Source organism: Macaca mulatta, chromosome 12 (assembly GCF_049350105.2).
Source record: "Macaca mulatta isolate MMU2019108-1 chromosome 12, T2T-MMU8v2.0, whole genome shotgun sequence".
Taxonomy (NCBI): domain Eukaryota; kingdom Metazoa; phylum Chordata; class Mammalia; order Primates; family Cercopithecidae; genus Macaca; species Macaca mulatta.
The window spans coordinates 108,193,623-108,210,176 of NC_133417.1; the positions used below are offsets into that span (position 1 = coordinate 108,193,623).

The 16,554-nt window shown below is 37.6% G+C and overlaps 1 protein-coding gene across 11 annotated transcripts in view; it reads left to right on the forward strand.

The window, feature by feature from the left end:
* The window catches only part of CARF (calcium responsive transcription factor), an 87,250-nt gene extending 71,820 nt beyond the window's left edge, over positions 1–15,430 (forward strand). For 6 of the 11 annotated variants that reach the window (XM_015110690.3, XM_077957381.1, XM_015110688.3 and 3 more), the window contains 5 exons: positions 2,523–2,685; positions 5,786–5,849; positions 10,013–10,143; positions 10,522–10,891; positions 11,977–13,381. In XM_015110690.3, coding sequence (XP_014966176.1) covers positions 2,523–2,685; positions 5,786–5,849; positions 10,013–10,143; positions 10,522–10,891; positions 11,977–12,077 — 829 coding nt within the window. In that variant the 3' untranslated portion in view covers positions 12,078–13,381. Of the gene's footprint in view, positions 1–2,522; positions 2,686–5,785; positions 5,850–10,012; positions 10,144–10,521; positions 10,892–11,976; positions 13,382–13,792; positions 13,836–14,591 lie in introns of those variants that run through there. The other 5 variants (XR_013402120.1, XR_013402119.1, XR_013402122.1 and 2 more) reach the window with 3 other exon arrangements.
* The last annotated feature ends 1,124 nt before the right edge of the window (positions 15,431–16,554 follow it).

Genomic DNA, 16,554 nt, shown 5'->3' on the forward strand with positions numbered 1-16,554 from the left:
TTTTCCAAAATATATGCTGTCAGGGTAGATAAGGAATATAGTTTATTATTTTATTAAGATCTTATTTATAAACTGATCGTTTTCTAACAAATGCTTGGCAAGCAACGGTGTAGTATGGTTTATTATAATTCTGATTACTCATTTGAGACATTCTATATTTGGATTTGGCAAATTGGACTATTTCTAAATGATGTATAAAATGAATTAGTTAATAAATACTTTTAAAGAAAAAACCTTTGTAGAACCAAAGATTTTAAAACCTAGGCCAAGACACGTATTTCAAACATTTTGAAATGCAGTTAAATTTTATTACAACAAGAGAATTTGGATAATTCCTTGTCTAATGAAATTTTATTTGTAGTACTCTGGTCTAAGTTTTTTGATCCTCAGGAAATAATTATATAAGTAATTATATAATTACTCATTATGTGTGTGCCAGGTACTGTGCTAGGCTTTTTACATGTATGATCTCATTTAGTCTTACAATAGCACTATAAAGTTGGTATATTTATCCGAATTCTACACATGAGAAACTGGAGTCTCAGAGTGGTTAAATAATTGGCTTAAGAGGCAGTGGCAGAGCCACGCGCAGTGGCTCATGACTATAATCCCAGCACTTTGGGAGGCCAAGGAGGGCGGATCACAAGGTCAGGAGATCGAGACCATCCTGGCCAACATGGTGAAACCTCATCTCTACTAAAAATACAAAAATTAACTGGGTGTGGTGGCACGCGCCTGTAGTCCCAGCTTCTTGGGAGGCTGAGGCCGGAGAATTGCTTGAACCCTAGAGGCGGAGGTTGCAGCGAGCCGAGATTGTGACACTGCACTCTACCCTGGCAATAGAGCGAGACTCCGTCTCAAAAAAAAAAAAAAAATTAAAAAAGGCAGTGGGAGAACTGAAATTTAGGCCTAACTCTATAGCCTATGCCCATTACCATGATTTATTGATACTTAGCCTTGCTCTTACTGATTATTGTGTAATCTGATCTGAATAACAAAATAAATATAGTAAGCCCCCTCTTAAAGTCATCAATAGGTTCTTGAAAACTGCTATTTTAAGCAAAAGGAAATACAGCACGTCCTTGAGTAATATCATTCTGTTCAATGCCTTTTTTTCTCTTTTTTTTAACTTTTTTTGTAAAAGAGACAGGGATCTTGCTATGTTGCCCAGGCTGGTCTTGAAATCCTGGCCTCAAATGATCCACCCAAGAAGATGGGATTGCAGGAGCAAGCCACTGCACCTGATTCAGTGTTGTTTTCTTACAGCATTGGAGAAAGTAATTTGGTTTTGTTGTGTCCTTTCACTTAAGGTCTCAGTTTCCAGGAACCTAACAATGATGTTAACTGAGAACTTACTGTAATTCCTAGAATTATTTCCTAATTAATACATGACTTTTCTATTTAGCAGTTTTCTTAGATGTTTTATATTTATTTCCATTGGGGCATCATTAGCATAAGGCAAAAATTTGGTAAAGCCATTCACTATTTACTAAACCTGAATCTTAAGAAAGGAAGTATAATACAGTTCTGTGATTTGGTCCACCAAATGTAATAAGCATATATATGTTAAATTTTATCATTTCTTTTATGTATTGATTTTTTAATACAATTAAATAACAGTGCTGCCTTCTATTTCTATCTTCTTTTGTCTCCGTGTAAAATTCAAGCCCATCATATTTCATATAATGTTAATTGATGCTTTTGGAAGCAATGTAACATGATGTTTACGCACATAACCTGGGTATAGGCCCAAGCTCTTATTTACTAGGTAGGTGTATGATTTTGGGCAAATTATTTCACTTCTACAGTACTCAGTTCTATCATCTGTAAAGTGGGAATGATAATTGTACCTATGTCGTTGATCATTAAGGGTTAAAGGAGATATTTGATGTGAAGTGTTCCATACAGTGCCTGACATAGTAATCATTAAAAACATTATACTTAAACTGAAAATAGTGGTTTCTTTAAATTCATAAAAATATCAAAGCTCAGCCGGGCGTGGTGGCTCATGCCTGTAATCCCAGCACTTTGGGAGGCCAGGGCAGGTGGATTGCGAGGTCAGGAGATCGAGACCAGCCTGGCCAACATAGTGAAACCCGGTCTCTACTAAAAATACAAAAAATTAGTCGGGCGTGGTGGCACACTCCTGTAGTCCCAGCTACTCGGGAGGCTGAGGCAGGAGAATCGCTTGAACCCAGGAGGCAGAGGTTGCAGTTGAGCCGAGATCACGCCACTGCACTGTAGCCTGAGCAACAGAGCGAGACTCCATCTCAAAAAAATTAATAATAACAAAACTCACTCTAATATATTTAGATGTTTACCAATGAAAATATTACGTTTCTGTAGTCTACAATAATTCTGTGTTGTATGGGAAAATTTTAAGTAGGAAAATATAAATTACTTACAGAGGTATAAACCATACTTCATAGAGGTTTATACTGAAAGAGAACCTTTATCTCTTTGAATCTAAAGGCATATTGCTAAATAGTTTATGTCTTTATTCCATTTTGTATTCTTTACAGAAAATTTGTGGAAAGGGAACTGTTCAAACCCGATGAGGTACCTGAAAGACATAATTTATCTTTTTTTCCAACTGTAAATGATCTAAAAAATCACATCCATGAGGTACAGAAATCCTTGAGAAATGGAGATATGGTATATAACTCAGAGATTATTCCGGCAACGGTATGATTACAACCATAATTCCTTATTACAGAGTTTCTCAGCTTCTGTTAATATTTAGTCTAATAAGAATGGCTACTGTTAGGCCATCTGAATAACTGCAGTATAAGAAAATATAATAGCCTAGGTGTGGTAGCTCATGCCTGTAATCCCAATACTTCGGGAGGCCAAGACGGGTGGATCGCCTGAGGTCAGGAGTTTGAGATCAGCCTGGCCAACACGGTGAAACCCCATCTCCACTAAAAATACAAAGATTAGCTGGGCCTGGTGGTGGGCGCTTGTAATCCTAGCTACTCAGCAGGCTAAGGCAGGAAAATCACTTGAACTCAGGAGGTGGAGGTTGCAGTGAGCCAAGATTGCACCACCGTACTCCAGCCTGGGAGACTCAGCGAGACTCTGTCTCAAAAATGTATATATATGTATAGCATCTTTTTCTTAAAATGTAAATACTCTGAATGTTTAGAAAATGACTAAAAGTTTTTTATTACTTTCACAAGAAGAAAAATCAGTGAATTCCAACTCTATAATAAAAACACTACCCAGGCACAGTGGCTCGTGCCTGTAATCCCAGCACTGTAGGAGGCCGAGGCTGGCAGATCACCTGAGGTCAGGAGTTCGAGACCAGCCTGACCAACATGGCAAAACCCCGTCTCTGCTAAAAATACAAAAATTAGCTGGGTGTGGCTGGGCGCAGTGGGTCACGGCTGTAATCCCAGCACTTTGAGAGGCCGAGGTGGGCAGATCACAAGGTCAGAAGATCAAGACCATCCTGGCTAACACATCTTTACTAAAAATACAAAAAATTAGCCGGGCATGGTGGCGGGCGCCTGTAGTCCCAGCTACTTGGGAGGCTGAGGCAGGAGAGTGGCGTGAACCCGGGAGTCAGAGCTTGCAGTGAGCCGAGATCACACCACTTTACTCCAGCCTGGGCAACAGAGTGAGACTCCATCTTAAAAAACAAAAAAAAATTAGCTGGGTGTGGTGGTGCGTGTCTGTAATCCCAGCTACTTGGGAGGGTGAGGTAGGAGAATCGCTTGAACCTGGGAGGCAGAGGTTGCAGTAAGCTGAGATAGCACCACTGCACTCCAGCCTGGGAGACTGAGTGAGACTTCATCTCAAAAACAACAACAACAGAAAACCACTAATCTTTATTTTAAAATCAACATGTATTTTCTCTGTAAAAATTATTCTTACTAATTTAACAGACATTTATTGAGTACTATGTATATATTTCCCCTCCCTTTTTTAATAAATGGGCAAATTTAAATACAGTTGTTTGGGCCGGGTGCATTGGCTCGTGCCTATAATCCTAGCACTTTAGGAGGCTGAGGCAGGTGGAACACCTGAGATCAGGAGTTCGAGACCAGCCTGGCCAACACAGTGAAACTAAATTTCTACCAAAAATACAAAAATTAGCTGGACGTGGTGGCAGGTGCCTATAGTCCCAGCTACTCAGGAGAGTGAGGCAGGAGAATCACTTGAATCCGGGAGGCAGAAGTTGCAGTGAGCCGAGATCATGCCATCACACTCCAGCCTGGGTGACAACAGCAAAACTCCATCTCAATAAATAACTAAATATCCATCCATCCATCCATCCATCCATCCAGTTGTTCATACCTGATTGCCCAAAGTGATAACGTTGATTCCATATGTCATCTATGGATATCAGTTGAACTCATACTTATTTTTTTATTTTTTATTTTTTTTTGAGACAGAGTCTCTCTCTCTTGCTCAGGCTGGATTGCAGTGGCATGATCCTGGCTTATTGCAACCTCCATCTCCCAGGTTCAAGCGATTCTCCTGCCTCAGCCTCACAAGTAGCTGGGATTACAGGTTTTAGCCACCATGACCAGCTGATTTTTTGTTTTTATTAGAGACAGGTTGCACCGTGTTGGCCAGGCTGGTCTTGAACTCCTGATCTCACGTGATTTGCCCTCCTCGGCCTCTCAGAGTGTTAGGATTACAGGCATGAGCCACCGCGCCCGACCTTAACTCATAGTTTGATATGGTAGTTTCTCCCTGAATATTAGTCATTTCTATGAAAACTTTGCCTACTCTGAAGATGTTAATTACCCAGAAACAACTAATTACAATACAGCCAGTGATTATGCCATTAAATCTGAGGTGCAATATCTTTTTTTTTTTTTTTTTTTTTGAGACAGAGTCTCGCTCTGTCGCCCGGGCTGGAGTGCAGTGGCCGGATCTCAGCTCACTGCAAGCTCTGCCTCCCGGGTTCACGCCATTCTCCTGCCTCAGCCTCCCGAGTAGCTGGGACTACAGGCGCCCACCACAGCGCCCGGCTAATTTTTTGTATTTTTTTAGTAGAGACGGGGTTTCACCGTGTTAACCAGGATGGTCTCGATCTCCTGACCTCGTGATCCGCCCGTCTCGGCCTCCCAAAGTGCTGGGATTACAGGCTTGAGCCACCGCGCCCGGCCTGAGGTGCAATATCTTTTGCTCTCCTAACTTCTGTTATCCAAATGCAGTATCTGAAAAAATATGGATATTTTAAAAGCCAAAACTGTTTCTTGCAATCTATAACTCTTTGTCTTTTTTCTTTTTTTTTTTTTTAAGATAGAGTTTCACTGTCGCCCAGCCAGAGTGCGCTCACACAATCATGGCTCACTGCAGCCACGACCTCCAAGACTCAAGCAGTCCTCCCACCTTAGACTCCTGTCAGCTGGAGCTACGGGCACCAGCCATCACACCTAGCTAATTTTTTAATTTTTTGTAGAGACTGAGTCTCACTTCGTTGCCCAGGCTGATCTCAAACTCCTGGCCTCAAGCACTTCTCTAGCCTTGGCTTCCCAAGCCTTATGGGCGTGACCCACTGTACCCAGCCCAATAACTCTTAATTATTCACTATCTAAATGTTAGAAGTAATCCTTGTCATCTACACTTGTCTAAATTCCTGCTATCTAAACTCAGGAATTTAATATATTTGTATAGTAAAGTATACTTGTGCTTGGAGAATGTGAACAAGTGAAGAGAGTAGCAGAATAAATCACATACTGTGAATAAAATGCGACAGTTGTAATGACGTCTTAAGATATTTTTCAATATAAGAGCTTTATTTTTACTGAAATAAATGTTTCCATTTCAGCTTCAATGGACTACGGACAGTGGGAATATTCTCAAAGAGACCGTGACGGTTACATTTGCAGAAGGTAGGTTTTCTTGAATACGTTTAAAATATAAATTCAAACGGTGTTTAACTGGAAGGAACTTAAGATACTATGTCATCTAATCAGATTTATAGATAAGGAAACCAGGATCCAAAGACGTAGGAGCAGCTTTGTTATGGTTTATCAACATACTTCCTGCTATTTTAATTTCCTCTTATACTTTGCTTTTAATGCTTTTTTATGACTGAAATTTTGAAGCTGATAACTAGCACAGTTAACTGTAGCTAATTCACTATAAGTCTGGCTAATTCCAGTAGTCATAACCCTAAGATGCCCTGATCCGGGAACTATGGTCCATTTTTTATGGTTATTTTTTCTCCTGTGTTCTTACTGCTGTGCCCTTTCAATATTCCAAACTTATTTCCACCCTTTTGCATTTGTTCTCTCTTCTGGAAATGTCTTTTTTCTTCTGCATGGCAAACTCCTCTTAGTACTCAAATTGTAAACTCTTTTGTTTTAAGTACATTTGTAACTTCACCCCCTATATAAAGTTAAACCTCTGAATTTCTTTTTTTGTTTTTGAGACAGAGTGTCACTCTGTCACCCAGGCTGAAGTGAAGTGGTGCAATCTCGGCTCACTGAAACCTCCGCCTCCCAGGTTCAAGTGATTCTCCAGCCTCAGCCTCCCAAGTAGCTGGGATCACAGGCACACACCACCATACCTGGCTAATTTTTGTATTTTTAGTCAAGATGGGGTTTCGGCATGCTGCCCAATCTGATCTCAAACTCCTGACCTCAGGTGATCCACCCACCTTGGCCTCCCAAAGTGCTGGGATTACAGGTGTGAGCCACTGCGCCTGACCAAACCTCTGAATTTCTATAATGAGCAACTGACTGATAGCATTTACTGAGCTCAGCAACACTGGTGAAAGAATAGAGCATTGGTAGGGCAGGAGAGAGAATAAAGGACTTACTAGGTTTGTAAAGCTGAGTATCTGAGCCATTTCAGTGGAGTGGATTGGGAGGAAGCCATATTGGGGTGATTGAAGGGTGAATGGGAGATGAAGAAGGAGTAGGGACTCCTTAAAAAGTGCGCCACTTTTTCAGGAATTTTGCGATGGCAAATGGGGTTGAGGGAAGGTATTTTAAGAGAGTAGAGAACTGAAAAGATAGATGAAGATGGTGATGGGAAGTTGAAACTTCTGTTGGCTTCCCTTTTCTCTGTAAGAGTACTAAGGATAAGGAAAGGTTTGAAGAAGGGTGGCATGGATTTGAGGGAAATGCAAATTAGAAACTATCCTGGATAGAGAGTAAAACATTGCCAGATACAGGTGAAGGTCCAATCAAAGTTAATAAAGAATTGGTATTAGTAGAATTAGTGAGTTTCTTTTTCAGTGGCATTCAGCTTCCCATGTATTGGGAAGGAAAGCCATTTTTATGCAGAGTTAGGGTTTTACTTGAGGGATATGACCAAAGGACAGAGAGGCAAGAGAGTTTAGGTACTTGTGAAAGAGTAACTGAAATTATAGACCTAGGACTGTAGGCTGGATGGGGAAAGAATTTTATTAAGAAAGAGGTTGATGGATCTGAAGAAAACTGAGGGATTAATTGACTGGAGGTTCACATGAGGTTGAAGAACAATTGTAGTGAAGTGCCTGAGCAAAATCTCTGGAAGAATAAGAGATTGTAGCTGGGCACAGTGGCTCCCACCTGTAATCTCAGAACTTTGGAAGGCCAAGGTAGGCAGATCATTTGGGGTCAGGAGTTTGAGACCAGCCTGGCCAACATGGTGAAACCTCGTCTCTACTAAAAATATAAAAATTAGCTGGGCATGGTGGCACATGCCTGTAATCCCAGCTACTCAGGAGGCTGAGGCAGGGGAATCGCTTGAACCCGGGAGGTGGAGGTTGCAGTGAGCCGAGATCAAGCCACTGCACTCCAGCCTGGATAGCAGAGCAAGACTCCATCTCGAAAACAGAATAAAAATAAAAAAATAAGAGGTTGTGATCAGAGAATGAGCTGTTTGAACTTCAGATGTTAGAGGTAGGATCATCCAGAGTATGATGATAGTGGTGGGTGACTACAGTAGTGAAGTAAAAGGACATTAATAATGAAGAAGCCAAGAAATGCTTGAGTGCTATTTAGTCCTCTCAGTGGTCCATTGAGAAAGGACTCTTATGCTGATTTTACAGATGAGGAAGCTAAAGTTTAGAAACTGAGTTATAGGATGGATGCAGTGACTCACGCCTGTAATCCCAGCACTTTGGGAGGCCAAGGTAGGTGGATCACCTGAGGTCAGGAGTTCAAGACTAGCCTGGTCAGCATGGTGAAACCCTGTCTCTACTAAAAATATAAAAATTAGCTGGGCATGGTGTCACATGCCTGTAGTCCCAGCTACTCAGGAGGCTGAGGCAAGAGAATCGCTTGAACCCGGGAAGCAGAGGTTGCAATGAGCCGAGATTGTGCCACTGCACTCCAGCCTGGGCAACAGAGCGAGTCTGTCTCAAAAAAAAAAAAAGAAAGAAAGAAAAGAAACTGAGTTATATAGCATATTGAAGGTCACACAGAAAGCTAGTACTTAAATCCATTCTTCTCTGATACTATGGCCATTTTAAAATTAGTATGGAAGCAATAAATATTCATTGATAATTAGGTTTTCTGTTTTGAGAAAGGATTTCACTCTGTCACCCATACTTGAGTGCAGTGGGACGATCTTGGCTCATTGTACCCTCTGCCTCCCGTGCTCCAGCGATCCTCCCACCTTAGCCCCCCAAGTAACTGGGACTACAGGCACATGCCACCACACCCGGCTAATTTGTGTATTTTTACTGGAGACAAGGTTTCACCATGCTGCCCAGGCTGGTCTCAAATTCCTGGTCTCAAGTTATCCATCTGCCCCGGCCTCCCAAAGAGCTGAGATTACAAACGTGAGCCACTTCACCTGGCTGATAATTAGTTCTTCATTGACTTAAAGAGATGAATATATGTGAGTTAACATATAAGAATTACATGAGAATGATTCACATTCCCAACAATTAGTTTAAATTTGAGATATTAAGAAAACAGTTTTAATTTTTATTCATTTATACCAAAATGAGTTATTGAAATAAATTTAATGCTGTTATCATTAAAGACCAATTTTTCCAGGTATTGTCCTAGTTACTAGGGCTACAAAAGGTGAATTAAGTTTGATGTTAATTGAGAAGCTCCTTAGATTTCACACATCTAGAGAAGCTTAGTATAGTCCAGCATTATAGTACAGAGAACAGACTAGATTCGAGTTACAGATATAGTGTATTTCAAGGTAAAAAAAATATGTATATATAGTTGTGCCTCTGTATCTATGGGTTCTGTATCCATGGCTTCAACAAACCACTGATAAAAAATGTATTTTTAATTGGATGTGTACCAAACATGTACATATATTTTTTCCTTCTTATAATCTAGAGATGATATAAAGTATATTGGAGGACTTCTACCTTGTATTGTGTATTATAGGTAATCCAGAGAGGATTTAAAGTTTGTGGGAGGATATGCTTAGATTATATGCAAATACTATGCCATTTTATATCAGGAACTGAGCATCTGCAGATTTTTATTTCTGGCGGAGGTCCTGTAACCAGTCTCCCATGGATATGGAGGGAGAATCCCATTCTAGATCTACCAAATTAAAATTAATGGAGGTTAAACCTAGGAATCTATATTTTCTTAAACATCCCTTAGAGATTCTCATTATCTGCCAGGTTCTGCAAATAGTGGGCTACATCAGCAGTCCCCAGCCTTTTTGGCATCAAGGACCGGTTTTGTGGAACACAATTTTTCCACAGACCCAGGGTGGAGAGTTGGGGGGATGGTTTTGGGATGAAACTCTTCCACTTCTGATCATCAGGCATTAGATTCTCATAAGGAGCATGCAACTTAGATCCTAGAATCTAATGCCTCTGCTGATCTAACATGAGGTAGATCTCACGCAGTAAGGCTTGCTTGCCCCATGCTCACCTCCTGCTGTGCAGCCCAGTTCCTAACAAGGTACAGACTGGTAGGGTCAGGGACCCTTGGGCTAGATGACTTACTGAAGTCCTTTGCAACTTTGAAATTAGTTCCTATTTTAGTTCTGATAGAAAGGGTTGTAATAAAGTATTTTTATGACTTCAGAGAAGCCATAAAAATTATTTTGTTTTAATAGTTTCTTTAATATAATTTAGGAAATTCACCAGGAGAATCAATTACCACCAAAGTGGAAACAAATCAGACAGGGGGTTCTTTGTCTCCTGAGCCAACCCACTTGCTCTCCTCACTCTCCTCATTTCAGCCCAAAATATTTACACAACTGCAGGTAGGTATCCAGTAAAATATCCAGATTTGAGGTCCTTCTCTTTATTCCTCACTTCACCTCTTCTTCTAGGGATTTTAGAGAATTGTTACAGAATTATAATAATGATCAAATATGTTTTCATTGTTAATTTCCTGATCTTTTTGTTTCTTGATTTAAGATAAACAGTATGTTTTTAAAAGTTTAAGGTTGACTATGAATGCAATAAATTTAGTTGTACTACTTTTCCCTTGATTCTTGTTTCTTTCTTCATTTAATATTTATTTGTAACCATACTCTTTTTATTTGTTTGGATTTTTTGTCAAAAGAATAGTATATCCTATGAGAATATCATACATGGTAAATTCAAACATTTTGATATAACTCTTTTTGGTTTAAAAGGGTTTGCAGTTACAACCAAGGTTCACCTCTCCTGATGAATCACCAGCTCTGATATCAGTAAATAACCAGCCATCCTCTAGTCCTTCAGGACTTCTGGATCCAATAGGAAGTGCTGTAATGAATAATAATTCTCTACTGCTTGGTCAAAGTCATAGCCTTCAAAGAGATACATGCCTAACCCAAAACAATGGTACTGCCTCCACCATGGGTAACCTTCCAGAACCAGATCAAAATCTAGTTGCAATGGACCAGCTGGTAGAAGTTGGAGGTGTTGAGGATACAGGGAATCTGGAAGGAACTGTTCATCGAATTCTGTTGGGAGATGTGCAGACTATTCCAATACAGATTATAGACAACCACTCAGCTCTTAGTAAGTTGAAATCAATTTATGATGTTATTGTTGTAACCTTTGTGGATTATCAACACTGTATTATACTATAAATAAAACTATTATTTCTTCCCAGTGGGTCTCTGATATTATATAAGTGAAGCAAAATTATGAGAGAGAAGGAGGAGATTTCATTAGCCTGAGTTTTAGAACTTTTAAGCTTAAATTTTTTTCTTCTCCTTATTTCTAATTATTTAATGCCATAGAAATTACTGTTCCCTAATTACCTGTTTTCCATGGAAAATCTGTGGTAATGTGAAACCGGGAAGGTCATTTTAGAGTACATGAAAAAAAAATAGGAAAAAATTAAACAAGGAAAACTATTTTCATGCAAAGGTTATTATGGAAGAATTGATATATGCACACATACACAAAGAAGAGTGAAATGAAGTACGCATATATAAAGGTTAAAAGGAAGATTTTCATTTTTGTTTTTTTGTTGTTTTGAGACAGAGTCTCATTGTGTCACCCAGGCTGGAGTGCAATGATGCAATCACAGGTCACTGCAGCCTTGATCTCCTTGATTCAAGCGATCTTTCCACCTCAGCTTCCCAAGTAGCTGGAACCATAGGCACATGCCACCATAATGGGCAAATTATTTATTTATTTATTTATTTTTTAAAGGGATGGGGGCTCACTATGTTGCCCAGGCTGGTCTCGAACTCCTGGGCTCAAGCAGTCCTCCCACCTCAGCCTCCCAAAGTGCTGGGATTACAGGAGTGAGCCACTGCACCTGGCTGAAAGGAAGATTTGGAATTACAAAGTAAATGTTGAGTTGAAAGGGAACTAGTAAGACTTGGGCATTTAGGTTTAACCTAAGACCTTGTTACCTTCACTTTATTACTAATCTCTGTCAACATAGAGGTAAACTCTGTTAACTCCTACTTTATCTGTTACTTCTTTGCACACAAATTGTTCTGGAGTGGGCACTTTTGTGGGAAAAGATTTGCAGTTTGCTTTGAAAAAAGTTTTCACAGAAGTTATTTTTAGAATATAAAATATTTTCCCCTCTCTTCCAGTGTCATGAAATATATTAACTTTTAGGATTTTTCTGTTTGTTTTTAAAGTTGAAGAAAATCCAGAAGGTACCATTTCTGTGAACCAAGTTAAGCAAGAACCCAAAGAACCAGCATTGTCTATGGAAGCAAAAAAAAATTGTGGACTATAAGAAATTATCTGCTATATAAATTATTGAAGCTTTTCAGAATTTACAACTCTGGTGACTTCTGATGTCTTAGAAAAGAAGGTGAATATAGTCAAAGCGTGGCATTGAGATAATTGGACTGAAGACCAGTTTGATGAGAAGCTTTTATTTAAAACTGATGTATTTGTTGCCAGTTCCATATTTTTACCTTCCTTAAGAGATGTTTTACTCTTCTTATTTTGTATAATTTTTATGCTCTTTGATTATCTAATAAGGCCAGTATTTCAAAAGCTCTTTTGAACTTATCCACAGTAATACAGTCTGGACACAAATAGTTTAGTTAACTTATCCTTGGAAATACTCAATTTTGGTTCTTACAAAACAGAAAAGATCAACAGCAACAGCACCATTGTGTGAATGTATGTTTGTATGTGTGTATGTATATCATGAATTTTTTTAAGTTCTGAAGAAACTTGTTCTCTCTTTAAAGTTGTGAAGAAATTTTTAATTGCCAGACAGGTAAGAAAATGTTTATAATCTATCTCATTAAGAAAGATGAAGTATTCGGTTTTACATCATAACACAAAGTCCAGCAGCTATATCTGCAGAGACTGTGCAGTTGCATTTTAGCCACTTCCCTTCTAATTTTTGTACTTTTAACTACAAACCAATAGTATATTAGTGGTTATCCAATAGAAATTTAAAGTGTCTTGGTAAGTACTGAGGATTTTTACTTGAATTAATCAGATAAGCAACAGAAATCAACATATGTAGCATGGCTTTGTGCTAAATTGGAAGTAAAATACTATAGGTAGAAAGATGTAGAAATTGAGAGAATTGAAAAAAGAATAATAGAATTCCTTGGTGTTTACAGATAATTTGGGAAACTTTTTGATGACAGCAGAGGATTTTTTTTCCCCCTTATTTTGTAATGAAGATCCAGCGCTGGTTAAAAAATAATTTGATTTGTAGTTACATTTTTCTATGCCAGAGCTCTTACTGAATTGATGGGGTATTAGGATTTCTAGTATTTTAAGGTAAGTATTTATAGTTTAAAATTTAGTTTATATTTAAAACTTTAAAACATCTGATCTGGGATATTTTCTTTGTTAAGTAAGTATATTAACTTCAAATACCAAATAAGTACTAAGCAGTATATTCATTATAAGCATCTGTTGTCTAAAGATTGGTACTAGGCTGGACATGGTGGCTCATGCCTGTAATCACAGCACTTTGGGAGGCCTAGGTGGGTAGACCACCTGAGGTCAGGAGTTCAAGACCAGCCTGGCCAACACGGTGAAACCCCATTTCTACTAAAAATACAAAAATTAACTGGGTGTGGTGGTGGGCGCCTGTAATCCCAGCTACTTGGGAGGCTAAGGCAGGAGAATCGCTTGAACACTGGAGGCGGAGGTTGCAATGAGCCAAAATCGCGCCATTGCACTCCAGCCTGGGCAACAAGAGAGAAACTCCATCTCAAAAAAAAAAAAAAAAAGATTGGTAAACTAGAAATATCAACTATAATTTCAGGAAATTAACCTAAAGGCTTTTGTTTCTCCAGAGACCATTTGTGGGTATATTTTATATTTTAAAAATAAAGATTTTAAATGGATATCAATGTTTAATATTCAAAGCATGCACAATATAATATCAAATTTAACCTTAATACTTTACATGAATATGAGTCACTTTTGGCTTTTCTAAGTCCAGCCTCCCATTCTTAATTGATTTTGTTTCAGGTACATGACATGTATCTAAATATAAAGTACTGTTATAGTAGAGGTAGGTGGAATTCTAATATTCGTTGCTCTTTAGATTTATATTTTATTTAATGTAAAGTTTATTATTTATACCCTTTTTAATGCAAAGCTAATATTTAGTTATGTATGGTTTTTAATAAAAATTACTTTTCTTTTTCCTATGAATTGAAAATATTTGATGTTGGCATTTTATACAGGCAGGTTGCCAAATTTGATTATGTTACGCTAAGTTAAACACAACTCTTAATTACCTCAAATCCAGATTTCTCTTAGTCTGTGTGTATATAAAAGGAATAAGTCCAAATTAATTTATAGTTTAGTGTTGCACTGTAGGTAATATTCTTTTCATTTGTTGTTTCTAGTTTTTATGGAATCCTTTTCTTTCAAGATTCTAAATAATAAATCTTTACCTCTCAATAGTGATAATAGTGGTAATGGTTTATTATTAGCTATTTCACCAATTGAACTCAGTCTTTTGGAGGCATTCCTTTCTTTTTTGATGTTGAGCTGCTAAGGAGAAGTGCTTGTTAATACACAAATTCTAGTCAGTTACCTGTGAGGATGAGACGTGCCAGAGGACTCAAACTTTGGTATAGTTAGAAAAATAATATTTTTCTCACTTCATTCTATGTGAATGTCTCTTCTGATACTGTTTTTTAATCAGACAGAAAGTTACAGAGCAACTTTCCCACAAATAAACCAAAAAACAAAACCCCACAAAAACCAAGAGCATGAAGAAAAGTTTAAATCCCTAATTATATACTCTTTTGGTTTTTAGGTAGAAACTGGAGCTATCAATATTTTCATGTAAGTATTTCAATGAGTAGCTCTTTAAAAATAATTTTTAAATGAGATTTTAAAAATCCATTGTCATCTAAATGCATGTTTAGTCACAGTGTATCAGTATTGTGTTTAAAGGTGCTCAGCATCACTTTTTGAAAACTATGTTTACATACTTAAAATGTTTAATTATTTTGAAATGTATAGAGTATTAAATACAAGCTCCTAAAATTTTCAGTATCTATATTGGCTTTCTCTAACAGCTCTACAGCAAAGTTTGACATGTTTTTTGTGTGTGTCATGTATTGTAAGGTGTAATATCTGTAGGTGTGAGTTGGACATTCAAAATTAGCAGTAAGAAATTCACAATTACAGCTCAGCTTATTTATTCATTATAGTTTTCACATTCCCAACTTCCAAGTGAACTTTGTATATACTACAGTGAATTATAGATAAACACAGCCATGGTGGATCTTTCCCTCAATAGTGATTTTCTGTACAAACAATTAGTAGACTTAAAAGGAAAAGCTTTTATATCTTATGCAAGGTAAATGTTTCCTAAATGTCACAAAAGTGATAGAAAACAGCTTTTGGGATCTGGTCCTGCATTAGAGTTTCTAATTCTGAGGCCCACCAGCTTGTGTTTCATCTTCTTTATATCCTGTCAGAATACATACTTAATCATGTGGGTATTAGAAAGATGTTGTTTAACTTGTACCAGGTTTAAAAAAAAGAGGTTTAAAAAATGTGTGTGCATATGTATATATATATAGCAACTTGATGTATAGTGTCCTTGTTATCATGTATTTTTTTCATTAAAAATCCTTTTTTTTTTCTTATACTTGTTAGTTTTCTTTTTATATTTTTCTTAGAGATAGTGGCAATTTTGTTCATCTTGAAGATGCTGAATAAACACTTGAATACCTGAGAATTTTGGCCAGAGATTTATGTCCAGTTTGGAAGCTGAAAGTTTTAAGCATAACTACCAGTAACTCCTGTTAGCATTACGTTTTGGGGAGATATATATGCATTTAATACCCTGCAACTCAGCCAAGCATCAACATTTTAAAACAATGTGTGTAATAAGTAATTATTTCCGCCTCCCCCCCCCCGCCCCCGCCATGTTTTGGCACCATGACATTTTCAAGTACAGCTTTATATTTTAGGAGTAATGACAAAGTATGTGATCAAAAGTGAAGGGATTATTAATTTTTCCCTCTTTGCTTTTTTTAAAACTTTTTTCCACTCTGTACCTGTTTTTGAGCACCTTGGAAATCTTAATCTCTCCAGAAGGGATACTGCATTGGCTCTTCTCCATCAGCTGGCTTAGACATCAAACATTTTAAATGATACACTGTTTTAATATCTAAAAATCTATCTTTCTACTTAATTAACTTAGTCATAAGGACAAAGCCTTAGTATACTTTTGCCACATACATGTTATCTATGAATTTTACTGTTGAATAATACAAGTATTCATTACTGACTGAATTCTTAAAACTTTGGGAATAGAAAAAACTCATTTATTAATGGATGCTAAAGTGATTCCTGAGAAAAATAAATAATTTGTATGGTTAATATGGAAAACCTTTGGTAATGTGATATGCGTATAAGAATACTAAAACCCAGAGTACAGAGTGTGAATCATGTACCAGAAGGGATTTTATTTTTAAATATCTTGAGGTATAATTGAAATACAATAAACTGTACATATTAAAATACCCAATCTGATAAGTTTTGGCATATGTATACAGCCACGAAGTCATCACCATAAGCAAGGTAATGAACATATTCATCACTCTCAAAGTTTCATAGTACCTTTTTGTGATCCATTCTTTCTTAATCCTCCTTGCCCCTGACCCCACCATCACCAGACCACTGATCTGCTTTCTTTAAGATCAGTTTGCTACAAATGAAATCATATAGTATATAGTATGATCCTTTTTTGGTCTGACTTTTGT